Raw genomic sequence first — 27,357 nt, forward strand, 5'->3', positions numbered from 1 at the left:
TTCCCCTTTTTCAATGTATGCCACAATCTTCGCAAAATTCCTATTGATTCTCGGGCGAGAATGCTTTTGGGCAGAAATAATGAAGCAGCCGCCCAGTGGCAATGGCGTATTCCAAGAACATTTTTCTCCTTATTGCTGGGCTCAGCAGCAGTTACCAATTACTGGAACCATCTCCATCTCCTCCTTCTACTACTCCTGTACAGCTTGCTGGCATTCCTTTTTGCTGGGCTGTAGCTCAAGCCCGCATGTATTAATTCTAATTAAATTTGTTATTCAAAACGAAACTCGGGCACGTCCTTGCTAGCCATTTTGCAAGTGTTAACCTTTTTGCCCGGCTCCGCTGCCACGACCCGGCCGGCGTTAAGCCTTCGAAAATGGACCAGCCGTTGGATTGGCGACGATTTGCACGAAACAGGCCGATGGATGGGTATGGGTATGGGTATGGGTATGGGGAAGGGGCATCAACCTTGACATTTTTGCTGCCAGTTTCTGTTTTCATTACACTAATGAAGTCATGCGCCACTGTGTGGCATGTACACATACATATGGATGTGTGAGTGGACCAGTTGAGGTCCAGATCCCGGGACCAGCGACTGTCAGACACATAAAAAGGTGTACAAATATACGAGAGTGTGTGTGGGCGAGTGTGTGTACATTTAGCAATGGCAGCTGCGCCTCATTACCCCATTTTATTGTGCCTAGTCCCTGTGTTGTGGGGGACACAACATTGTCAAAGCCTTTCGCTCCGGCACATAATTAATGCAAAATGCAAACATATTCATGCCGTGGAATGGCTCCGCACAACGCTTACACAACGCCGTGTGGCCATAAAAAGCCTTAAAGCTTTAAACCAACTTCCTCCATCCATCCGGCCTTGGCCTCGGGTGAGTGGTGGGGAGGGGAGCTCGTCCTCTAATACTAACAGAAGCACGGCTGGCAGCTAAATTGTAAGACGACAGAAATATTTAAACAGGAATTTACGACGCGCGCACACACTAAATGCTCATTTAGTTTGCACTTTTATTTAGGAACTTCTTTTGCACGTTTGCCAAATTGTCTGCGGTAGCGAAAAAGCCAGCCAAGGAGCGTCCCCCACTGCCCCTCCTCCACTATAGAACCCAACTTCTACAATTGTTTGTGGGCAAAGTGCAATAATAATGAAGGTAGAGGCGTAAATTCAGCTTTGGCGTTTGGCTGGAGGCTGGAAGCTGAAAGCTGGAAGCGACCCAACCGGAGGCTGTTGGGGCGAGAAAAATGGTCTGACTGCAACGAACCGGGCACGGGCACGGGCACCCCGCGGCGGCAAGATACTGTGGCTCCATTGCCACATGGCCCGTGCCATGCCACACACCGCATCCCTTTGGCACCTGTACAGGTGAGCCATGTTGTCAGCGGAAGGCAGCAACAAATTCTCGTTGCAAAAGCTTTTAGTGAATTTATGGCAAGGAAATTCCTTTCGCTTCTGCCGCTCGAAGAGTGTGGCGGCGGCTGCACTGCTGGTCGTTTGTTTATGTCTTGGTTCTGTGACTCCTCAGGCCTCCAACTGCGGCTCTTCGACCTACAACCACTTGGTTCTGTCTGTGTTTGGCTTTATAAACTTCAGGCATAATGCACTCCATATCCAACTCAAATTCGCACTCCCACAACGACCCCTGGGAAGAAGTGAGTGCGAGAAGGAGGACCTAATGAGCCCCAACAACGACGTGTGCTAGAGTTTTCGCAATTGAAAGCCAAAAGTTTGACATGTGCCAGGTTGGGGTGTGGGGGTAGGAGCCGAGGCATGGCCTGGCCTGAGAGCACGCACAATTAATTTGTTGGAGACTCACGCACAGACACGCCCTCGCCAAACCATTTGCCATATGCATTTCCACCATATTTTGCCAGAGAGAGAGACTGGCTTCTGCTTATTTTTTTGACAGCTGTATCAATTACCGGGCATGTTTCTCAAATTGCCAAACAACCTTGAAGTGTTGCGCTTCTCCGAAACTTCCAACCAGTCACCTAGCTACATCCACATGCTGCATCCTGTTTCATTTCTCGCTCTCCCTCAACAAAAGTTGATTCAAGTTTATTCAAAAACAAATTTAACTTTTAAGTCATCAGCAGCAGGAGCAGTAGCACTACGAGTGGCAGCAGGAGCACCAGCCAGCAGCAACAGCAATGGAAAGTGGAAGGATACGGATACCTCCAGGTAAAGGTAAACTGCCATATGCTTCACGGATAACTTTGCATCCGAGGCGACCCACGAACCCAATCCGTAGTCAAGTCAACTCCTCTTAACGATACAACACCCCTCGCTGTTTATCAAGTGCCACAGCTTCTTTGCTATTATTTTCTTTTCTGCAGGGAATATTTTTTCCATTGTGAAAATTGTGAAAATTACGTTAGTCGGTTGCTGCGCAGAGGGGAGAGTGAAAACGTGCGAGCAGGACTTATTCAACTGCAACTGCATCTTTATTCTGTCCTTCATTGTTTAACTGCCGGCTTTCGTTTCATTTTCGCCAGCAACGCCTGGGTCCGGAAACCGGCACGGCCCGTCCTTGCCCATCCCTGCCCATCCTTGGCTCGAGCGGCATTCGGCAACAGTATTTGCATTCAACTTAATTGCGTTTTAAGTAGATTTGTGGTGAAATGTGTATGCATGCACGATCCGTTTACATACGAGACTATACGATTGTCAGTCCGCATATAGCAGACACACACATTTCCGGCACCAACAGCGGCCACGGGGAAAACTCGAGCGCACGAGGCCGTCACGCTCTCGACTTTCCTTCTAGCAATTTCCTTGCAAACAGCTACAGCAGCCCACACAAAGGCAAAGACGGAGGCTTATACTCACACACGTATGTACATATATAGGTGTGTGTGTGTTCGTGATGGGCAAAGAGCTTTTCGCCAAGCACCTTAAGTTAAATGGAATCAGACTGATATACATATATAAACGTGAAAATATCCTTTAAGTTCGAAAGGTAAAAGAACAATTAAGCTGCAAAAATATCGAATCGAGAACTCGCGAACAGGAGATTCCTGGAATATATTGCAGTAATGAAGTTGCGAGAGACTCTTTCGTCTTTCGATCCCACAGAATTAATTCTGTGGGCAATACCGTAATGTACGATTTACAGTGGACTTTTCTGTCAGCATTTCAAATATTATTTACGCAAAATCTGCACATTTCCGTATTAGACATGACATGATTCTAGCCCAAAGAAATACACGGAGCTGTCTGAGCCCAGATGATGTTCTACTTGTATTCTTTGCGGGTTTTTCTCTGCTTCTTTTTGGTACACGTGTCAAACTAATTTCACATTTTGTTGCCTTTTATTTGCTGTCGCATTTGTGTCACCTGCCCGTGGCAGACCTAGACCCAGAATCGGAATCAGAGCCAGCAAAACCAGACGCTGAATCAGATTCAGTGTCTGAATCAGTACCAGTTGCCAATGCCAGAGAGTGCACCGCACCCCGTAAATCCTGCATTGCTCCACAATGCTTGTGGCGCATTGAAATTCATAAAATATTTGCACAGCGAAATGGGCTACGAAGGCTGAGGCTCCGGGCGGAGTATTATGTGTCAAGCACGTTTGAATTCAAATTCAAATATTTGCCACATTCGACAAACAAATAAGCACAAATATGGTAAACAGCAATAAGCAGCTCTTCTCTGCTCTGCATTGCTCCAACAAGAGCGAACAGAAATGAAATGAACTGAAGTTATGGGATGCTCTGTGTGTGCCCCCTCCCACTGCATCCGTCCATGCGAGTTCATGCAAAAATCTTTAGCACCCACATATAATGCCATCACCTTGGCTGTCATCTGAGCTGTTTGTTGTCTCAACGTATCTCTGTATTAATTTCAGACACATTCGTACGTTCTCGTGCAAGTATAGGCAGCTATGGACAGGTGGCAAAGGTAGAAAGAATAAAGCCTGTATAAAAATCGGCTTAAAAGCTTGCTTGACTCGTCCTTGGCCTCGAGACAACACCAACGCCGGGCTCGACATCGACATCGACATCAACATCAACACCCAGGACATCGAGGAGAACAATTGACGAAAACACTGAGCAGGCAATTCCTAAGTCGGCTAATCCTGTCTGCGTAAATTGTTTCGTGCTTGTAAAGCAAAATCGAGCAAAGTCTGCAAATTGTGTAATTACCGAGAAATCTGCCCCGGACTTCACAGGACTTTTCTGTGTATCTATGAATAAGTTTTTTGGAATGAATTGAAAGGAAGTTTTGTGAACAATGGAGGCAGCGCCTAGTAACCCCTGTGACAATGTTCCTGGCTTAAAGAAACCGCAGGAACTGGAACTAGGACGGGGTCAGAGAGGCAATGGGACAATGAAAGGCCGCCTGTCACTGAATCGATTATGATTTGTGGCAAAAGTGTAGCATACTTATGTGCGTCGCCTACACATAACTTTTCGGCAGGAATATATTTGTGGGTATATTTTGCAAATTCGCACACTGCCAAAGAATCCGCCAAGGGACAATAAATCTTCGATTGTTTGCGCCCCAAAAGGCACCCGGGCTCCGTGTCTGAGTGCGGGATATACATATTTGTGAGTGCTGAAAGGAGAGGATTGCCCTTTGTCGACATCCATAAAGAGTCGCTGTCCTTTGCTCGCCACATTTGACGGCCTAATTGCGCCGTCTGCCAGTTGGCCAACATAAAAACCAAAAAGCAAAACGCAAACACGAACCCAAGAGCTGTCATTACGCTTCAAATCCCACGTTATTGCCTTCGTCTGCTGCATATAAAAAATGGTGATAATTTTGGATGTTGTTGCGATAATTGTAGCCGTGACCTTTGCGATCAACTATCAAGTGAATTTTCAGACGATTTCAATGAACTTCCAACTACATTCCCACGCTTAACCTATGCCAATTAATGTGAGAAATAGAGTCAGACATTCCACTTCTTGGCTTCGAGGGACATACGAAAATAAGTGAATTCAGCAATAAATAGCTATAAAGAAAATATCTGTGTTTATTTTTTTTAGTTATTTTTCCTTTCTAGCAATCCAGCAGCAGCAGCAGGTCCTGGTCCGAGCAGGAGACTGCAGGCGACTCTGACTCCGGAATCTCTGGGTGTGCCCGGGCCAAGACAAGATAAATGATGTTGCCAAACTGTGCCACACACACACACACTCTACACTGACATACTCGTGTTCGCCTGTATGTTGTTATCACTTGGCTGACCATGTTAGCTGCCATTCCGCTGACTTTTTGCAATTGTCTGGACGGGGATTGTCCTGACTTTTGGCTTCTGACTTTTCCTTGTCGCCTTTCGTGTATTTTTTCAATATTTTTTTCGTTCATCTTTGCTGACATATATCTCATAATGATTATGTGTGGAAGGATTGTGAAAAATGCAATTATTTTTGATTGTAGTTTAAGGTGTCATGTTTGCACTGCTCTCAAAAAATGCCGCACATTTATCACACATGTTTGCAGCGTCCCGGCCAGCCCCGCCCCGCCCCTCCCTGCACACACGACACATTTGCAAGTCGAAACGGAATTTATTGAGGCCGTCTGGGCCCGGGGCCATAGATCAGGCGCAGCATTTGTCAGGAAGGGACCGTTGCCGAACTTGGGGCATTTGCCATTGCCATTCGAACAACGACTCTTATTGAACTTTGTTCCTATTGATTTTTAAGAGGGCTTTCGTCATGTGTGTGTGTGCGTGTGTGTGTGCTGTGCTCGTGTTGTAATTTTGGCAATTTTAATGCCATTAAGAGCAGCCTAGCATCAAAAAGTTGCAAATGATGTGCGAAAGATGGAAACGTTTCGAGTATTGTTCGTATTTATGCAATTTGTGGCAGCTGCTCGAACAACCGCAGCGACAACTCTACCACATGTAGCACATGCACATACATTCACAACCACAACAGCAACAGCAACAAAAACAAGACACAGTCTCTGGAATTTTCAATTAAATTGCAAAATCAATTTTCAGCAAATTAGCATATTTATATTTGCATATTTTTAATGGGACTATGCCGGGGAAGGGAGGGAATACTCAGGTCACAACAGGTGCGAAAAGGGAAATTGCGCCAAATTAAAATCAGATAACACGAAATGACTTACATTAGAGACTCACACGAGAGAGGGAGAAAGCTAGAAGTAGGGCAAGAACCCAGGCCAGGGTTAGTCGTCACCAGCATCTGTGCCAGAGGCGCGTGTCTGATGTTTGGCCATCAGCATTACAAAACCAGAGTTATATAAGCATAGAAACACTCAAACGATTACTCCGTAGAAACTCCAAGTCAGCATCATCCTTGTGGCCACGTGCAAGCCACTCAAGGTCCATAGGTCTGCCCTGTATACACAAGTACCTACACACATCCACAAATATATGTATATGTGGCATGGCATATTTGTGGCAAGTATTTCGATAATTACATTTAGCAACTGCTTTCGTTTTTTGGGGCGTTTCAGGAGTATGAAAAACGAAAGAGTTTCAGCCAAAAATATTTATGAAAATTTAATGTTTTTCGCAGCGAAACTCCAGCTCATTAATGATGAAATATTTTAATTTGGAATTGAACAATTTCTGCACTGGTGGTGCATACTTTTGAAACTCCCCTGAGAGCAGCAGCAGTTCTATTTGCATATACATTTTAATTTATTTATACATTTTTACCCTCAAAATGGCTTCTCTTGGGCACACCGACACACACCCCTAGATACACACACACATGTGTGGCCACAATTTGGTATACAAATTACGAAATTATACAAATCAACGCCGCACAATTGCTTCAATTGAACCCAGACCCAGACGTAGTCCCAGTTCCAGTTATAGATCCTGCCTCAAGTGGCAGGCTAAAGATGGTACTCCTTCCCCCAGCTGATGCTTCTGCTGCTGCTTTTGATGATGATGGTGGGCTGTGGCTGGCAGAGATTAGAGTCGCTCGAGACGAACAATCAAGGACAAAGCGCCCTCGACACCTGCACGGAATTATGAAGCCCACTTGCAGGCGGGCACTGGCACTCCTACGCCAAAGAGAGTCGTCCCGAAAGAGTCGCGGCTGGATCAATCGTATGGGGGATGGTGGATGGATGGGAGCTTGTGTGTGGCAAGGGCGAGGCAATTAAGTCATTACTTCATATACGAGAATGTATGTACATATATATGTGGCAGCTGAAGGCGTTCGTTTTGCAGGTGTTTTACAAGTGTGCAAACAAAGTGCCGCGGCGGTTGCATAAAAACCAGTAAAGCGGATGTAAGTGTATGCCATGAATGTACGTGTGTGTGTGTGCCAGTGTGTGTGTTGCTTCTCCTTTTGTTTGCTTGAGCCTCACTGCTGCTGCTCTCTCCGAGCTTTGCCCTCGCATTTTGTTGTGGTTGCAATAAAGGCATGCAAATTTATGTGCGCCTCCTGCTCCCCACACCATCCTGCCATATTTTTGATAAGCAATTTTCATCGTCCTTTGTGGGATTTTGTGTGCGTTTGTGTGTGTCAGTCAAGGGGAGTAATTGTGCCTTGGCGCTCCCACTCCTTCTGTAATGAAATTAACAAATCATTTCACTTATGAGCACAGGGGCATCTGCTTCCACTTATTTCTGGCAGCGCTTTGATGCTAATTTGAATGGGAATTGTGTCATTTGAAGTGATTACAACCGCAGCTTATCAGCAGACACACATACAGGCAGGCGGCATAGCAGGGAGGGAAGGAAGTTTCAAAGAAGCAAAACAGAGTTCAGGGGGAATGAGAAATTACATAAGCGAAACATTTACATTTCTAAATTAATGTCATAATCGGATACAGCAAATTCATATTTTTAATGGAAATAATGCTCAGATGTCGCTGATACTCGCAGCCAATTGAAAGTGAATCAATTAGCGAATTAAATAATCGACCAGCGAGACGAGTGCACTCCAGAACTCAACACTCTAGAGCCCCAGTCATGAGGAAAATGTCGGGCGAACTGTACTCCTGCTCGCTGCGCCACATGCATCGGGCAATGAAGTGCCTGGGAATAGTTCCCCTCGGACAGCACTTTTACCTGAAGATTCTGTGCAACCTGCTGATGGTGGTCGTGATCAGCACTGCCATCCTGTGGCGATTTAGCTTCAAGTATGAGTTCGGCTACGACTTCCTCAACGATCACATGTCCCGCGTCATCGATTTGAGCAACTTTGTGGAATTGATGTCCGCTCATTTCATCATCGTCATGGAGATACTCTGGGGCAATTGGAGCGCTGACATCCAGCAGCATATGGAACAGATCCTGCACGACCTGCGAGTCCACCTGGGCAGAGAGGTGAACCTGAAGCGGATACGCCGCTACTCGATGGCCATCTACGGCTCGTTGCTCTGCCGCTATCTGCTGCTCTTCGCTGCGGCTGTGTACAACAACGAGGGCCTGGTCTACTCTGCACTGTACTCGGAGCTGGTAATGCTGCTGCGCTTCTCGGAATTCAGCCTCTACAGCTGCGTGGTGTTGGTGCTCTACCAGGAGCTTTACTCAACTGGCTCCAGTCTGCTGCTGGAGCTGCACCTCACCCGCTTCGAGCTGTGGCCCCTGCGCCGCTTCACACTGGAGAAGCTCTCCCGCCTGCAACGCATTCACGGCCACCTCTGGCAAACGATTCGCCTCATAGAACGCAACTTTCAGCGGAGTCTGTCCATTATGCTGCTGAAGTTCTTCGTGGACACGGCCTCCCTGCCCTACTGGCTTTACCTGAGCAAGATTCAGCACACAAAGGTGTCCATCCAATACTGTTGGTATCATTATCAGTATTAGATCTTCGTTTTTGCCTTCAACTTCTTTGCTTCTTGCAGATTGTGCCGTTGAGGAGTTCTGCAAGCTGATGGAGATCATTGTGCCCTGCTGGCTGTGCTCCCGCTGTGACCTAATGCAGCGAAAGTTCCGCTCCATATTCTACAGTCTGTCTACGGGTCGCCGCAACGGACAGCTGAATGCCGCACTCATCCGCATATGCATTCAGCTGGGGCAGGAGAAGTATCAGTTTAGTGCCGGAGGATTTGCTTACATCAGCACAGAAATGTTGGGAACGGTAAACAGGGATTTATTTATACATATTTTATCTGCTAATTCTTCTATTTATAGTTCCTTTTTGGCGTCATCAGCTACATTGTGATTGGCATTCAGTTTAACCAGAATTTAAATGCCAGCAAACTGGCAGGAAAGCAAACTCTGGCAACGGATGCCCCAGTTTGAATCGATTGTGGGGGGCAGGGGGCAACAAACTGTTTGCCAGTCTAGCCGTGTGCTTATTAAATTAAAGTCAATTAACTTAATTAGCAAATTTGATGGCTGCTCGTGCATAATCAAAAAAGGAAAAGGACAACGGCCAATCAAAGTCAGAACAAGAGCAGAAGCAGCAGCAGCAGCTGGCTAAAAGTCTTCTTCACATAATTATTCATGCTTAAAAATTCTATTATAAAGTTCGTCCAACGGCCACTGACCGTTGTCGAAAGATGGAGGAGTACACAACCTACTCTTAGGGAAGGTTCCTAGTCCTTCTATCCCTAGTCCGAGTCCATGTTTTGGGTTTGCTCGCCACGCATGGACAATCTGTCATGGGCCTAGTTAGACGATATGAGTGGGAGGCTGGGTGTGTGTTTGTGTGTGTGTTTGAAGTTTGCCCCTCTGGCAATTGTTGCCACGCACAGATTCCTGCGCAAGTGGGCATGCATAATGCCTTCAACTTTCTTCATATGTCCGCACGAGTAGGCCCTGCCTGAAGCCCGAGTCCGAGTCCCCCAACATGATGATAAATCGAAACGAAACGTAACTCAGGTCATGCGGCAAATCCCCCACTTGTAGTAGAGCACTTCATTAATCAGTAGCAATTTTTCACTGGGCTTCGACTACTTTTAAATCGAGAAAAACAGAATTCTCAATCGCCCAGAGCTTGAAGTATGTGCCAACTGTTGGCTGTCATAAGCAACATGACAGGGTCGTCTCTTTGCATTCATCTATCTATTTTCTGTTGACTCTCCGACACTTGACACTTTGGTAATCAGGCAAATTTGGTACTTCTGGCCCCGGGGACTTGCATTCATCGAATCTGCATTTATCAGCATTTCCCAGACAGATTGCAGCATCATTGGGGGACCTTCCCTTTTGCAGCTGCAACACCAGAAGAAAAGCCCTTCTGTTGACACACCTTCAATGGCAGCTTCGGGTTTCACACTAATTAATGCTTGAGGATTTTGCAAGGACTTGTCAGAGACAGGAAGGGACTCAGAGGCAAGGGCCAGGGGCTTCCGTGTGTGTGTTCTTCTAGATCGAATCACAATCTAACGGCAAATGTTCTTGCCACAACACTTTGCAGCGAATGGCAAATAATAAAAAGCAACTCATAATCGTCTCATAAAAATCAGATGTGCTCTCACGCACATTAATGCATGGGATGTGCCAGTGCCAGTGCCACTGCCACTGTCCTGAGTCCTTTGACATAGACAATGGCATGGCTTCCATGTTTCTTGGCAGTGACAGACATTCACACACATCCACAGAGATGCTCGTATGTAGAGCACACACACATGCTCATGCTCGAACACTTTTATAGCGACACGTAGTGAGGCAGTCGCTTGCCACGTTCCGAAGTGCAGGAAGCGCTCCATGTCTGTCTATGATAGAGAGAGTATCGGTATGTGTGTACCCCTGTGTGTGTGTTTGTGTGCCTGTATGCGTAGTTATTACTTTTATGAAGCATGTGATTACATTTTATTTTTAATGCTTTTAGTAAAATGAGGTTAGTACACACTTGGTTAGCGACAAATTACTTTTTTTTTCACTTTTGTTTTTGCTTCTTCTCCCAAAGGCAGAGATGCCTCGGAGGCTCCTTTTTTTTGGGGCAGGGACACACTGTAAGCCACTAATCGTGTGGCAAGCGATGTGTATTTGCATTCGCTAATTGTTGTTGTCATTCGGAAAGCGCTTAAGCCATCAGCAGGGGCAGTGTCATGCGCCATTGACTGCATTAAACATGTGCACAATTAACTTCCGCTTCCGGTTATGATTGAGCCCCGGCAAAGGGCAGGGCCACCGATAAGCCACACAAACAGGGTGGACTCTACGATGAGTTGCGGCTGCAGTTTAACTGTTTGAATATTAAAGACAAATAAGCCCACAACCGGGCAGCCCAACCTGGCAGCAGTGCAAACTCGTTCCCTGTTCGATGGATTGCCGCACGCGCCGTGGAGTGACCGATAAGCAATAGATAACGGAGCAGCAGCAGCAGCAGCATCAGAGACATTCAATAGATCCCAATGTATAATGGGTGGCCGAGCTTTGCCATTAAATGAAAGCAGTTGCCATAATATTTGCCCGCTTGGCCGCTGGCATCTGTTTGTTCATTATGCGAACAACAAACACACACACACTAACAGTAGACAGATGGAGAGAGAGAGATACAGACAGGTGGTGCAGTCAAGTGAGAGGCAGAGGACAAGTGGCATAATAGCTGCAGGACATGACATGAATATGCATTCAGCAACCCATTCAATGAATGCCCTCACGATGACTGACATTACAATTAACCAAGGGAGAATCAAATGGAAACTCTCGTGCCATAACAAAGTTATCAAATTAATCACAATAATATCTACAAATCTCACAAAAACAAAAAGCGGATGTGTCAATTTTTTATCAATCGTCATTACATTATATTATGGTAATGCATTACCCGGCATCGAGCTTCAGTAATTTGAATAGAATTACCCCCCACAAACGATAAAATCATGGCGCAACAAAAAAATTTAATTATTTCTCGCAGATGAATGGCCAAACAAATATCAGTTAACCCCTCGATGATGCGCAAAGCCCTCGGGCTATTCAACTTTAATTACTTTACTCAACTATCGCAAACAACAACAACAGCCGCGGCAAGAGCAGGAGCATAAAAAAAGGACCACAACTTTTTATATAATCTGTTTATTTGTGGAATAAGCTGTAATTAAAACAATAATCCAGCCAATGCTCTAAGCGGAACTGGCCGAACCAGGTCAACAGCAAATTGAGCCATGCCAATTGGCCACACAAGTGATTTGGCATATTTATGGATGCTGGATACACGAGAACTCCCGGCGTACGCCCCCCAAGAGTCTCCTGCTTGGGCCTGCTTTTCAGCATTTTATTTGTGGGATTTGTGCTGCTGCTGCTGCTGCTGCCTCTGCAACAACTCCCCAGAACCTGCAGCTCGGCTTGGACGACTGCCAGCCAAATTGGGAGACTAAAATAATAAACAGAAAGAAAGGGGAAAAATCTGTTGACCAATATTTCAGTTCCCAGAGACTTTTCCGGGGCTTACTTCGGCTTTCCTACCCTTCCGGCTTGTCATAAATTATCAGGCGAATGGCCCGTGCGGAGATGAGAGAGCAGTCCGGCACCTGATTTGTTTATTTGTGGCACACATTTCTCACACACATTTTGCGACAACGCACATGCCGCACCCGTGGCGCCGCATGGGCTCCGCAATCAGTCTTTGAAAGAAGCTTACAAAATGCTTTTCGAATCTCCCATCCAAAGTCGATTTCAATCCATTGAAATGTCATAGTATTTGCTCGACACAAACACAAACACATACAGTCAAACACCTGAACTAAACATTTAATTGCTGTGTAAATATTTGCCACAAAGTGATGCAAAAATTTCAACACAACGAGTCGAGACGAGAAGAGCACTGCACGTACTTAATTATCTGCTGGGCAATTTTGTTGCTGCCAGAAAGACACAGACCAGCACAGAGATTGCCATATTTTCGGTGCTGGGTGCTCGGTGCTCGGTTGTCTTTCTGTTTGCATCAAAATACTCGGCATACAGCTAGTGCTTTGAGAGCTAAAAATTCATTTTCAGTATCTGCTGGCCAAAGGACAACGCACAGCAGACGACCATTGTCCTGCCACTGTGTGGCACTCACTCGGCTTTCTCTTAGCCATCTCCAGCTTTGCCATTGTGCTGTCATCAAGCCACCTGCATTTCGCCAGACTTTGGCTTGGCTTGTGTGCTCCGAGCCGGAGCAACTTGTCACCCCAAATGCATTTGGAAGGCAAATCGCTGGCTGATCTTTGTGCTGGGGTTCGGTGCACGTAAAGTGCAGCTGCTCCGCCCACCACTCGGTCGGGTATTACACAATGCAGCAAGTGCTGAGCTGTAATGGGAAAATGGGAAATGCGACATGGAAAATGGGAAGAAGAATCGACGAAACACTATGAAATTTTCGCACTAGTTTTTCTAGCCTTTCTTTTCCTTCGAGGTTGGCTGGCCAAGAACCATTAGCATTAGCACCACTAAATAGAAATTTTGGCCAATCTCCAGACAGCACCCGCTGCCAAAAATATTCTTAAATGCTCCTGAGAGCAGTTTTTAGCCCCATTTAAGATGCGGAAGGGAAGGCAACTCTTTGGCGATCAAATATATTGTTTTGGGTTTTCAATTAAATTTCAATATTCCGATTGCATTTGATTTGAATCTATGAATAGACAGATATGAATAGTAATTCATTTTCGCATGCAATTTGTTTATGTTTTTCCTCTTTTTCTGATGAATTTGCCCCAATCAGAAATGAACAGGAAACCCAAATGAAGCAGCAGCAGCAGACACACAAAAAGATACGCCCGAACCGTACAATATCCTGTCTGATTGGCAGGCTTCCTTAGATTTATGTTCATATATATTTATTATAAGAGTGCAAATAGTTTTGACCCGCCTCCCGCACACTCCGAAACTTTAAGTTGTTTGAAATTTGTCTTTGACTGACTCCTGCCACACACACGCATGTTTTGGCTTAAATCTAAATAAATTGCAGACTTGAACTTCTTTGAGACTAATTTGAAAAGAGCTTTTGCCAAAGATTAAGATTTTCCGCAAGGATATGAAAGCAACAACAAGCAAAGCCAAAAGCCAAATCGGACTAATTTTTGCGAACCATTTACACAAAAAAATGGAATGGAGCACGTCGTGTTTCATCTTCTCCCTTTGGTAATTCTGTCCGTGGTGCTCTCAAGGACCTTGACAACTGCTCAATCAACCGCAGCTTGCAGAAACCGCTCCATCTTCCAGCGCAAGGGCGCTTAACCCCAAACGAATTGGATCATTTGCCAGCTATCTAAGCGCGCTCCTCCTCATATTGTTTCCTGCCACTTCTGCTACTTTGGGCCGCGACAAAATAGGGCAAATAACACTTTGACACAACATTGTCATAACTCTTTATAAGTCTGAAAGCAGGACGAAAGGAAGGAAGGAAGCAGCGGCAGTGGCAGCAGTACAAGCGGTCTGGCAATATAAACAATGGAAGTAGAGCTTTGGCCCTAAACGATTGCTCGTGGATGCCACACACAAGTTGTATTTTTCAATATTGTTTTTCCATGTGATTGAAGCACAAACATTATTAGCATACTCCTTGTCTACAAGGCCGTCCTTCTGTCATGTCCTGTGTTGGTCCTGGCCCGGGTTGGTCTTGTGGCCCCCGAGGCCACTAGTAGCAGCAGCAGCAGTTCTTGCCCTTTCCTTTTGGTATAGTTCCGTCTGCAAACATTATGCAAACATACATCAATAACCTAGCATGTTGTAATGCACTTGTCTCGCCAGGCGCGCACCCTATTTACCCTACACTGGAAGTGGGATATGGGCTGAGTCCATGGACAGCTGCCGCAATATGTTTGGCATCGCCTGGCTGGAGCGATGTGGCGCAGTAATGGTGCCATGGCATGGCATTATTTCAGCAAATCTTTTTGTTTTTTCTACCCTCAGCCGCACAGGCACACATTAAGTATGCCTCAGAAATAGAACAGGACCAGAATCCGGGGGCAGTGGCATCATCAAATTGCCACCTAATGGTAATTTGATGCAACTAATTTGATAACAAATTCAATTTCAAAGGGCCAAAACTGTAGACGAATCCCAAATGCATTTGGCCAGCCCAAACTCGATCCTGCTCTGCCCTCAGGAGTGACCAAAGGCTGGGCTTTGGCTGAGGTTTTAACGCCAATGCAGATTGTGACACATTAACACAGACAAACACCTGCACGGTGCACAGATACTCCTACTGGCAGCCGTAACGAACATGGGCCAACAACAAGGGGGGGAGGCAGTAGTAAACAGCATACATCCTGTGGCAGGACTCATGTAATTTGCAAAAGTTCAAAGCTTAACAAACTGTTACGGGGAAAATGCAAATGGTAAATGCACTAGATTTACTCTCCCGCCTCCCAACCAGCCGCAGCACAGCACACCGCACCTCATCTCTACATTGTGTGTGTTATGGCAACATTCCGCCCACCCACACAGCCACACAGCCACTGATTCCACCCACCGGGAATGGCCTCCAGTCAAACAAAACGTAATTTAATCGCCCTATAACAACAAACACACTCACACACGAACTCCACACTCATTCAATCATTGAGCGCCACAAATGGCGCATTCCATGAGACAATGGCATACGCAACGTGCAGCATTTGGCAATTAGTCTGCCTGTCGATACAATATATTATTAAGCTGCAACGAGAGGGCGCAACACAAACAAACAGTTGCCGGAGGCATGAGCGAAAATCAAAGTTGGCATGCAGTTTTTTCCCCCCATGCTACGGCGAGTATTTGCAGGCACAAACATATGCATAATGCCACGCGAGAGAGTGAGCCAAACAAAATGCGAAAGGCAGCTCTCAGAGTGGTTTGCGGCCCGCATCTTAGACAAACAGCCACCCTGAGAGACCTCAGCCCAGCTCAGCAGGGACAGGGCCAGTGCCAGAGCTAGAGCCAAAGCCCAATGGCAGAATGCAGATGCAGATGCAGAGGCATCTTGCACATTGCCCAATTGATTTTCAGGGAATGGGTTCGGTACCGAACCTCCTTTTGGCTTGGCGTTGTCAACCGAGAGCTACTTTGGCCCTGTCTCCGCTTGGCTTGGCACAAGTCAAAGCTGGTTGAAAGTCAATGCGCTTGAGTGCATTGTAGCCCAGCTTTATCTGTGTTCTGTTCTGTGCTGTGCTGTTCTATTATATTCTTCCCTGTTCTGTTCAGCTCTGTTCTGTGCTGTTCTGTGCTGTTCTGTGTTCTGTGTTTTGTGTGCACTCTTGATTTCCTTAAGCTTCGACAATTAAAGAGTGCATCCTTGCCAGGAGTCTGCTATTATTTCAGGCAAGTGCGCCACTTACAAGCTATCCGAAAACTTTTTAATATGCTTGCGAAATTTTGACAAAATTGCAAGTTAAATAAGTAAGTACAAGGCAGTGGCAGAGGCAGAGGCTGAGAAGTCTGGGAAGGCGACGAAACTGACTGGCAACTCAACAGGAGGAGCAGCTGCAGCAGCAGTTGCACGGATAAAACAAACACTCAAGCAAACTGACAAAGGGAGGACAGGACCCCGAGTCCCAAGTCCCGAGTCCCAGCACTTGAGACTAGAGACTGGCAAAGAGGAAACCATCAACTTAATTTCCCGCCCAAGTCAATCCAACTTTGGTGCAATTTGCGTGACAAAAAATAAAGCAGAAGGAGAAGACGGCAGTAAGACAGCAAAACGAAACTGAACAAAATGGAAAGAACCAGAAAGTTTGATTGCAATTGAGACAAATACTCGTGGCACAGTGCGAGACCCGAAAATCTGCACTACGCCTGCCAAATAATAAATGTCCTGGCACCTATACTCGTCCTGCGATTCGTACTCCTATGCTACGCTAGGGTGAAAAAACTTTTGAGCCTTTGATGGCATGTGATGCATTTTATGGATTTCCTATTCGTAACCAGAAAAAATCCCCTGGAAAAGGAACTTTCCTGGCCGGCGGCAAGTACACATCTCATCCTTGCATTGCCTTCAAAGTGTATTTCATGGAGCTCTGCATTTAATTGAATTGCCAGCAATAAGCAATGCCACGCCACAGGACTTTTGTCACCCTGCAGCTTCCCTCGGCACTTTTAAAAACTTCCCAACTCACAGTGGGAAAGTTGCCTGGCAGAGAAGAGGGAGAATATGACTTGCCTTGCCTTGCCTTAACCATCGGCCCATGCCTCACAGAATATGGCAAAGATATATGATTTTTTGGTTCTTCTGGGCAGGACACTTTTTCCATTGGCTCACAGGTGTCAAAGGCAGGCAGGCAGTGGTGTCACATCCAAGCCGGAATTGTCAATAAATGTGCACCCTGCAACTTTCATTATGGCCTCTGGGCACAAAGGAAGCCACAGCAACCATGCCTTGCCTCTCACCTACGAGAGATGTGAGACTCTTCTGGGGCTCCTGGAGTGAGTGAGTGTCTTTCTGGCTTAATCAAATACGCATGCTCATTAAACTTTTTCAATTTAAGGCCTTTGGGTGTCAAGTTCTGTGGTCTCGTGCGTCAACTCATTAAAGTTGCATGGCAACAAAGTTGCCAACAACTTGCCGCCTGGTGCTTCAGCTCCATCTCCAGCTCCCACTTGGGCGCTCCTCCTTCATTCGAAACTGAAGCTGAAACTGAAACTCAAACCCAAATGGCATGTCATAAATTCAAGCCACAAAATGTATCTCAGCATGCGAACTAGAGTATCCGGGATACAAAATGCAAATTAAATTATCGAACCCCAGTTTGGGCCAAGAGCAACGCATTAGATGCTGGCCAAGAGAGAGAGCTGGTCAGAATAGAGTGCTGCATGTGCCCTGTGCCTGTGCCTCAGACTACGAGGAAACGAGGACGTATGGTCAGGCACTCGGCCGCATGTGTCAAGTGCGGTACCACAAAGGAGAGGAACAGAAAACTGAGATGGCAGTGGTGTGGCAATGTCAAAGCTGCCTTCGTCCAAGAGTTCCCAACCAAATGTGACAGCGCAAGCACAGCAAAAATCACACTCAATAGAGAGGCAATAGAAAGGCGGCTTTTGCTGGGCAAACCCCAAACGAAACCTACTTCAAATCAAAGATCATGTGGAGTCTGGTTCTGCCATTCCATTTAATTATAAAACTCAAATTATGCCGCAGCCGACACGTTGCCGCACTTGCCCGATTTTAATGAAATCGCACAGCATATGGTGCTATATGTGTGTCAGTGTGGCAAATGCGATTGCGTGTTTTTGGGGCTCTCACACACCTGAAGTTTTCTTTCGGCTGGGGTCAGGTGGGGGTCGCTGTGGCAGTCAAAGCTGACACGCACACGCACATATTTAGGCTGGGGTCGAGTGCTGTGCGGGGGCGGGACCCTTATGCCACCCCCGCTCCGCAGTGATAAGAAAGTGTCAACACAAACGTGACAAAGCTACAAATGTTTAATTTTTATGGCTGTGGTTGGGCATTCGCCTTGGTCCGGGGGCTGTGGTGGTAATGGTGGTGGTGCCTCGCGCGTGCCTCTCCGCTTAACTCAACTTATTTACAGTTGGCAAAGGGTTTCGGTTCGAGCCGGAGTTCGCCTCTTGGCCACATTTGGTCAAGCGGCTTGGTCCGCGCCGGTTTTTGTGCCGAAAATCACGTTTTTACCGTAAACATGTTGCAAAGTTCGCGGCTGTTTTATCTTGTGGCATAGTTGTGGGGCAGTTGGGCGAGCCGGGCCAAAAACGTCGAGAACGTGTCACATTGGATATAGAGAGAAACGGTGGGTAGAGTTTGGAGGGTGGAGAGAGAGTGTCAGCGCATGAGGAAATCTCAACTAAAGGAAAAAGTAGAATATTTAAATTTAGTTGCTGTACAAACAAGCCGAGCATTCATTTAAAGTAACCTTTGAAGCAAGGAACTTGGATCAGCATTTGGGATGATTAAAACAATGCCCAGCCAGGCTTTATTTGCGTCTTAAAAAAAAAACGTATTCAACAAATAACAAATGGGAGAAAAAACAATGGATGGAAGACTGTTTGCAGCAAAATATTTTGTTTCACTTTGTGAGCATTTTTCCCCTTGGCTAACTTCATTTCTATGCAAGTTTTTCGGCTCGCAGCAGCAGCGGCAGAGGCATTGTTTCTCGGCTAAAATTTTAATGCATGCCAGGCCGCAAAACACTCAGATACATCCGAAAAATACACACAGAGAGGGGCAAATACATAGATACTCGTATGTACCCATACATATGTACATTTTGGCCATAATGAATGTGCAGCAACATTTTTGATGGCGCCCGCTGACAACAATAAATTACTTTTGGCTTTAAACGAAAACCATTAGCATAAAACTTGGCAACAGCAGCAACAGCAACAACACAGCGGACGGATGGAAGCACGAATGGAAGCGAGCGAAATCCGGAGGCGGAAGCTACAAAGCTACACATCCTTTTAACGCGGATACTAGGCGTATGCGCCATATTTGTCTGGCTCTAATTTTAGCCAACAATTTGCCAGCACTTACATGATTAAATTGCAGCCCCGATCCCGAAGCCATCGCTGATGCTGATGTTGATGCTGACACTGATGATGGGGATGATGATGGCCAGGCCAGGATAGGACGATGGCAATGGCGATGCTGGATGATGCTGATGGCCAGAACGATGGCGATGGCAAATGATGGGGGAAACTTTTCAAATATGCGAGCCTTTTAATTAACTTGCCCGGCACTTGTATGGGGAAGTGTGTTTTAATATATTGTGCGAATACCCTGCCACCTTTTTCTCCTGCCCCTTTTTTTCCACTCTCTCTAGCATGCTTTTATTAAGCGTTTCATAATTTCATGCAGTAAACTTGCTAATTGCGCCGCCTTGCTTCCTTTTTCCTTTGGCACTCTATGCCACGCCACGCCACACCATGCCACGCCACTCCACTCTTCACTCCTAAAGTGCCCCAGACAGCACCGACTTGAGCTCAAGAAAGCTGCCAAAAAGAAGAAGGAAAAAAAGCGCATATAAAATAATGGGAATACAGGGCAAAAGAGTGTGCTGAAAGAACGGGTAGGCGAAAGCAAGCCAGAGAGAATTAGTTGCCCCAAAGTGTTTTCCGTTTTTAATATTTCGTACAACTTGGTAAAAAGTTGCTGCCGGGTCCACTCTGGACACTTGGACACGGCTCGACGCTTGCCTGGTCACTGGTGTTCCACTTACTCAGTGGCTCCTGACTCCCTGTACTAGCGGCCCTCCCTGCACCCTGCTCACTTGCTCAATTTCCGCATTTAATTAAACGAACATTAGGCCGAGACGACTTACACTTGGCCCTTTACTCGGACCCCCACCACCACCAACCACCTGATGATTTGGGCTGGAATTGCCATCGGTTTTTGGCCAGCACGATCGCCAGAGCCTGGGCAAAACTGCGCGTAAATTGCATGCAGTTAGTTTTAAATTTTAAAATTAATTCCTGGCCTGCAGCCAGCCGCCCGTCCGACGACTATTTCAGTGTGTTTTAATAGCCGTTAATATTTATGAACCAAAAAGTTCAAATGGCAAACAAACAAACAAACGAATAGAGCCAACTGCTGTCGATATTTAGCAATGCATTTTGCTGTAGGGAGCAGGCTGTCCAGGTTTTATGCAATCTGCAACCGACCAGCTGTAAATGGGGCCATAATTATCCAAAAACTGTTTATTTTAAATAGGCAGAGGACATAATGGCCTCCTCATTGATTATGTGAACACATTTCAATGCGAATAAAATTCGAGAACGATTTTCCACACAGAGAGAACAATGGAAAATATAAATTGGTATTTATAACATAATTTTTGAAAATTATAACTGATTTAAAAATATAAAATATTGCCATGGATATAATTTATTAAATTTATAAGGCAATTATTTGAATCTAAATATGAAAATAAATGCATTGTTTATTCCTCTGAGTGCATGTATGTACATATGTGTATCGAGAGACAAAAAAATCTATTTAGAAAATATTTATTTTAATCCTAGATTTGATTTCCCAGTGTATTTAGAGGTTCCTTATAAAATATTCTAAAATACTGACACAAAAACATGAGCAAAATGCAGACAGTAATTTACATTGATTTTCTGATGATTAATTCTACATAAATCTACGATATTTAGCTTACAATTTGAATTTGATGGTGACTGCTGTCTCTGGCATAGAAAAAAACACAAAGTAAGATGAAGATATCCAAGACGACCAACAGTTTCATCAAATTCAGTTGCAGCAGCTGCATGCGGACCACATCCAATCCTAAAAAGCAGTCTGCGTGAGTAAGAATTTTAAAATTTAAGCGAACAAATTCACCATTCTGACTCTGTAGCTTCTGCAGCAGTTGAAGGTCCAGTTCTAGTGGTAAATCATTTGACTCAAAAACTAAATCAAAGGTCACATAACGATCGGACATATCCAGCGGTGTCCCAATAGGAGCAGAAAGGACATTCTCCACAGCGAAAAACATTACAAGAAAAGCAGACAAGCAGCACCCTCGATACCGAATCATGACTGATCAGCGAATGATGACACGGACAGACCAGTGCGTTGGCGTTGGCGTTGGCGTTGGCGTTGAGGGGAGCCTCGCGACATTTGCGCAAATAAAGAAAGAAAGAACACAGCAGCGGCATTAATTCCACAAATGTCATATATTTACTCTACTGATGTACAAATACTCGTCGTACCTTTGTGGAGAGAGCAAACAATGACGAGCAATATCCGATGTGAAGGCCAAGCGAGAGAATATTTATTTCCAAACCCAGACTAGACTCACATTGGGCCAGAAGTGGGGGTGCTGGTGGAGGGTGGAGCAACTGTAGTTGTGGGTACTGTCGATGAAGTTCCTGGTGTTGTTGTTGTTGCCTCTGTTGCTGGAATATCTGCATCTGTTATTACTTTATTTGTTACTATTTCTATTATAGTTGGAGCCCGCGCTGTAGTAGTTGTTGAAATAGCGGACGTTTCACTCGAAATTGGCTTCATTTGCTGCAAACTGGGAGTAGTCGTTGGCACATCGCTGCTATCATCACCGCCACTGAAACTGCCCATTAGGCTAAGCAGACCCTGTAAAGCACGAAAAGCTCGATGTTTGTGCCTCATCCACTACGCTACTACTCCTTGCCTTTTGCATTTACCTTTCTAAATTGCTGCCAGAGACCGTCCACGGTATCTGTTGCATGTTCGAGTGCCGTGTCCACTTCATCGTAAAAGTCTGATGATGATGCCCCCACCGGCTGGCCGGCAGTTTTGTTGTGGCTGGCGTTCGTGTCTGGAGTGGCAGGCGCTGCCGTCAGGCTGCCAAAGTATTGCTTTATGCCGCCCATGAAATCATCGTCCTTACTGTCCGACAGCTCAAAGAACATGCCACTCACAGGGGCAATGGAACCGTAGCTAGCCAAGCACAGCAGCGTAGACAATATTAGCAGATTCATTGAAGTACTCGTACTTTTGCTTCTATCCGCCAGCTGCAAGCGGATCCGATCAAATGTCTAACGAGCGACGGATACATTTCGGTTTTGTCTGGGGGGCAGCTCACTCGTGCTCTTGATTCTAATAGTCAGTGACACTGAATCTAATTGAAAGAAACGGCTGTTTAAGCAGCTGACAGACTAAAAGTCTTGACATCATTCTTTAGCTTGATGTCTGCTGATGACGCATTCAATTGTTTTCTTTTTAATAATACCAAAACAGGTGGCTTTTCGATTGGGTGTTTCCCACTTTGATCACCGCAAAATTCAGATTTGCCAGCCATCTCGCATAAAAAGAATTCATTTGTCCCAGGATATACTTCCGCGGTGGCGATGCTGACATCTAATTGCCCCCTAATATCGCTGTCATTTGCACTTATGCCCCACTCGCAGCACAGCCAGCATTATGGCTTTGATCTGACTTAGACATATGCCCAAGATAATGGCCATGCCAGTGCTGCACTCAACTTGGGGTGCGACTCGAGCGCATCGGGCTGTGAGCAGGAGAAAAGCATTTCAAATGCATTCATGGCAAGTGGAAATCGTAGTAGAGGGGAGGTAGAGGGTGCATGGAGGGTGAAAGAGAGCGCAGCCAAACGTTTTAAATTACTCACAATGCAGAGTGGAAAGTGGCAGCGGGCATGAGGCAGCAGGCGAGTGGCAAGTAGCTGATGACTCAGTCGGTTACGAGCAGGAGCTGAGGCGTGACTTGAAAAGCTAGCCCCTTTAACCGCAGCGCACCGCACCCTCATCTCACCACCACCCACATCAAATGTGTGTGTGTGGGGGGAGTGCGCTTCAATTAATATGCAACTCGAATTGTGCGCGGCAAGTGCAACATCACGCGTCAGCAGAGTGATTGTTGAACATGGCAAGCATTAGCCAGACATACAAACAAAATGAATATACATTACATATGTATGTATGTACATATATACATACATATGTATGTATGTATATGTGTCGCAGCCATTTCCTTTGTCATCTAATTAACTGAATAGTCCATTGAGTGGCGCATGAATACCTGTCGTTGGCACTCACTTATCGCTTATTTCAATTGATCAAATTTGCTCAAGGAAATCAAGCACTGGCACAAAGGACCTCATAAAAACGAGGACCACACTAAACAGCAGTGTCATGGCTCCTTCCGCCCCCCGTTCCCCGCCCTCTGCAGGCAGCCTGATCTATGGCACTGCAAGTGTCACATAAATTACAAGCGGAAGCATCAAAATGCTGTCAAACCGAGCTCCCAGACATTGTCTACTCGAGTTGTCTCGTCTCGCCTTGGCTCGTCTCGCGTCGAATAGAGTTGAGTTGAGTTGATTCGAGACGCGTCTCGTCGCGTCGCTTCGAAAAGGATTTTCATTGCCACTTTCTGGGAGGCAGACTGGGGCCTTGCAGCAGCTAGCTACTTGGCTTGCTTTCGGCTTGCCTTGGCGTTTAGTTTGCTCGCATTGGCACTTTGTCTTCATCAGGGGCGACGAACGGTGGCCACAACAAGCCCATCATAGCCATCGACGGGCGCATCATCGTCATTCTCATTCTCATTCTCATCGTTGTCGTCATCGTACATAGCTATAAACATCAATTTAGCAACGAAAATTGGTTTTCAGATAGCTTTCACACACACACACTCTCCAGCTAGAGAAAAATTGTTTTTCGCTTTAAGTGACAAGCAGCGAGGGCGAAGCGTCGACAACTTTGTCGATGTCTTCCTAGTCCTAGTCGTAGTCCTTTTGTTTTGTTTCTCCTTTTATTTATTTGTTGTGTCTTTTTCGACTAGTAAACTTTCGTCATGTCGAAGCATTCGTGTGGAAAATAATAAACCAAAAAGAGAAGAACGACCACAATGAAAATGAAAGTGTGTCAGCGAGTATGCATGCAGCGAAAAAATTAAATTTTTTCAATTGAAAAAATCCATTTAAATATTCTATTTAAAGATAAAACATAGTCATACACAATTCGTTTATATATTCATGTAAATTAACTCTCCACTTTCTGTTGAAATGTGCGTTAATTTTTGTGTTTTTTTGAGTGTGTTAAATTTTGCTACAACTATAACTAGCCAACAATTTTAGCATATTTGATGGACGAACTTTGATTTTCAATATAATGTAGCAATACTTTCGGGCGGGAAGGAAGTCCATTGCGGTGACTGGCAGACTGGGGGATTGGTCATAAATTTATCATTGCATAACGGCAGGCCTGGCGCATGAATAAGACATTCGCGTTGGTGGCTGGTCTGGCTCGTGGCTGGTGCGTCAAATGACATGTAAGGACAGCGGCCTGGCCTGGCCACTGAGTGGGAGGGGTCTGCGCACCGATTAGATTGATTGAAAATTCGATGGTTGAGTGATGGGCAAAAGCCCTGAAAGCTACTCCAGACTCATGGCCATGCTGTCCATTCGTGGCAGGAGGACTGTCAGACACACTGCCCCCCTTCTTGTGTGCGGCCACGCCACTGTCGGGCGAACGTGTCATAAACCGCACACTCCACACCACTTTCAGCGTCAAAAGGGAAAATTATTTAAATTTATGCGAAGAAAAATTGAGTAAAAACGAAGAACCACACGACGAACGAAGACTGGAAGGAGTCGGGAATATGTGTCAAATGAAATTCGTTCAAACTGTATGCAAAACTCAACAAATTGTCATTAAAAGCGGCAGCACACACAGACACACACACACACACACACAGGGACAGGGCTAAGCCATAAACAGAGCCGCCATTTGCCCGGCTATATTTATGATGTGAACGACAAGACAAAATGGACTTCCGGCCGGCAAGAAAGAGTGGGCCATAGAGAGTAGGAGAGGGAGAGAAAGAGCGAAAGGGAGAAAGAGAGTGAGAGGTATAGAGTGGCGGCTCTTTGCATTTTAATAGACTGACCCAAACGCTTTTGCGGGCACCACATGCAGAACGCGAAAATACAAACGATTTGTGTTTGCATGTGTTTTTGTGTGTGTGTGTGTGCCTGTGTAAGGCATTTGCATTGCAAATTTGCAAAATTTTAAAAAATTTATGCGGCTTTAATGGCACCTGGCGACTGCAACCAGAACGGACCAGACCGGACAGGACCTAACCATACCACACCAGAAACCCCGAACCCCAACCCGACCCCTGGCCAACACCAGACCAAGACTATTCCAGGAAATTATATACTAAATAGCAGAATAATTTTTGGCATTTGTGCTGCTCATTTTTTCCCTTCACCCTTTACCCAAGCTCTGGGCTACCGGGCCTCTTGTGGCCTTTTTGTCGACTACATTAAATGCAAATTTATGCCTATTTGCTGCAAGAAACTGTAACGGAACCTGGCTGTTGCCTAGCTGCTTGTTAAACTGGCATAAATTTCCACCACCAGCCACCCCGCACCCCCTTCGAGGCTGACAGTAAACGGGCTCCAACTATTGAGAGCGTTTCATCAGAGAGCCATGGTTTGGGGGGATCCCATTTTGGGATGGTGTTTGTCTGCGCTGCATTGGCAATGCGAAAAAGTATGGCCAACTATCGTGCCACTTGTGCATTGTGCACTGGAGGAATCCTTGCAACTTATTGTTGTTATCGCTCTTTGCACTTCTTTTGACTTCTTTCCTTGCCACTTGGCAGCCGAAACTCTTTCAAAACTTGGCTAAGTAAAATTTATGTGCATTCTTTTTTTTCGGTGGTGTCTCCTTTTTGCGTGTCCACTCGGTGGACTCTACTCTCTGTGTGTGTGAAATGTGTTGGGAAATGTCTCAACTGCTTGCCAAGAAATGTTTGGTTTTTGTCTCTGGTTTTTATAGGCGCAGCATTGGAAAAGCGTTAGCTACAAATAATTAGCCATTAACAATTGGCCAGGCCCAGACTGTCCAACACTTTTGAGCGGTGCCTGCTGTTGCCAATTTGGGGCTGGGATTTTGCAAAAGTTGTACGCTTTATTGGCCTTGTTAGTTGAGCCCTGAGCCCTTCTTCTGCTGGCTTTGACTCGTTGGTCGGTTGCAAGTTTTTGCTTGACGCGCTCAATAAAACGATTTATGCTGCCACTGGCCAACCCGAAACTTTGTGAACTTTTGCCAACATTTGTTTTGTCTATTGCCTTGTAGTCCTGCCACTTTCCACTCTCCGTTCCTGGACACTCCACCACTTATTAGTGCAGTTTATTTGCCTTAAGATGCTGCATGCGGTTTGTCTTTCGGTGCACATAAATCTGCGCGAGGCAACTTTTGGACACAGGCAGCAAATAAACACTCAGAGCTCATAAATCAGTGGGCGCATTCTGTGCTCAGCCGCAACATGGCCAACATGACGTGCAACATGCACCAGCACCAGCAGCAGCAGCACCAAAAAATTGCCACGCCATCACATGGGCCACACAAAAAAAGAGCGAGAGTGTGGCAAGCAAATCGAAGGAGCTGCTTTCTTCTCGAGGGCGGTGCTGGGTGTGGCTAATGCAAATCATGCAGCGGCGACAACAGCTGCAAATCTTGGCCAAATTGCTCGACTGGCTTACAAGATGTCTTGGCATTCATGGTTACTGCCCCACACCACTCGTTTCTGCATAATTTATCATTTATTTGTGCTCATTATAAGCTTATACCAGGCCACTGCGGCAGATATGAATAATTAAAGTGCAGCACACTCGCTATCGAGGCTAATTGAAACACATTCGAAGCCGCTCTACAAGAGCTCGTCGCGGCACAAGGACACCGAAGTATCCGGCACGTTCGCTGCCACAACATTCAATATGTGTTCGGTATAAGTTCGAGGAACTACACGGGCTGCATTTTATATTTGGTTTTGCTGCCTCGCCAGTGCCTCGTTCGTGCCGCATGCAGCGACATACATAAGTGAGCTCAGCAATCAACGCTCTAGTTGTGGCACTCCTGACAATGTGCGAGTGGCATGGCCAGGCCACGAGGCGCCACAGCCACACCATTGAGCCAACTGCCAACTGGAACGCATGTCATGGGTGACAAAAATCGAACATTGATGCCATTGACAGACACAACTTTGGGCAGGCCAGCAATTGTAATTGGTTTAGGTTTTTAGGGGGGTACAGGAACTGTACTGCACTGTTCCAGCAGGTTCGAGCTGTCCGTTAATTACCATGTTCGTGGCTTTCGATGG

At 45.8% G+C, this 27,357-nt stretch overlaps 3 protein-coding genes across 3 annotated transcripts; 1 reads left to right on the forward strand and 2 right to left on the reverse strand.

Moving 5' to 3' along the window:
- The first annotated feature begins 7,913 nt into the window (after positions 1-7,913).
- LOC117899256 (putative gustatory receptor 98a) lies at positions 7,914-9,191 on the forward strand. Its single transcript, XM_034809143.1, has 3 exons — positions 7,914-8,730; positions 8,792-9,027; positions 9,081-9,191. Exons 1-3 carry the CDS (start codon positions 7,914-7,916, stop codon positions 9,189-9,191), a joined length of 1,164 nt encoding a protein of 387 aa, XP_034665034.1.
- An 11,579-nt stretch (positions 9,192-20,770) lies between these two features.
- On the reverse strand, positions 20,771-21,350 carry LOC117896645. Its single transcript, XM_034805091.1, has 2 exons — positions 21,094-21,350; positions 20,771-21,039 (listed from the first exon to the last, which is right to left on the reverse strand). The coding sequence occupies exons 1-2, from the start codon at positions 21,287-21,289 to the stop codon at positions 20,903-20,905; spliced, it is 333 nt and encodes a 110-aa protein (XP_034660982.1). The 5' UTR covers positions 21,290-21,350; the 3' UTR covers positions 20,771-20,902.
- Positions 21,351-21,433: 83 nt separating this feature from the next.
- On the reverse strand, positions 21,434-22,258 carry LOC117896644 (mucin-5AC). Its single transcript, XM_034805090.1, has 2 exons — positions 21,915-22,258; positions 21,434-21,843 (listed from the first exon to the last, which is right to left on the reverse strand). The coding sequence occupies exons 1-2, from the start codon at positions 22,209-22,211 to the stop codon at positions 21,550-21,552; spliced, it is 591 nt and encodes a 196-aa protein (XP_034660981.1). The 5' UTR covers positions 22,212-22,258; the 3' UTR covers positions 21,434-21,549.
- Positions 22,259-27,357: the final 5,099 nt, after the last annotated feature.

Source organism: Drosophila subobscura, chromosome O (assembly GCF_008121235.1).
Source record: "Drosophila subobscura isolate 14011-0131.10 chromosome O, UCBerk_Dsub_1.0, whole genome shotgun sequence".
Classification (NCBI taxonomy): domain Eukaryota; kingdom Metazoa; phylum Arthropoda; class Insecta; order Diptera; family Drosophilidae; genus Drosophila; species Drosophila subobscura.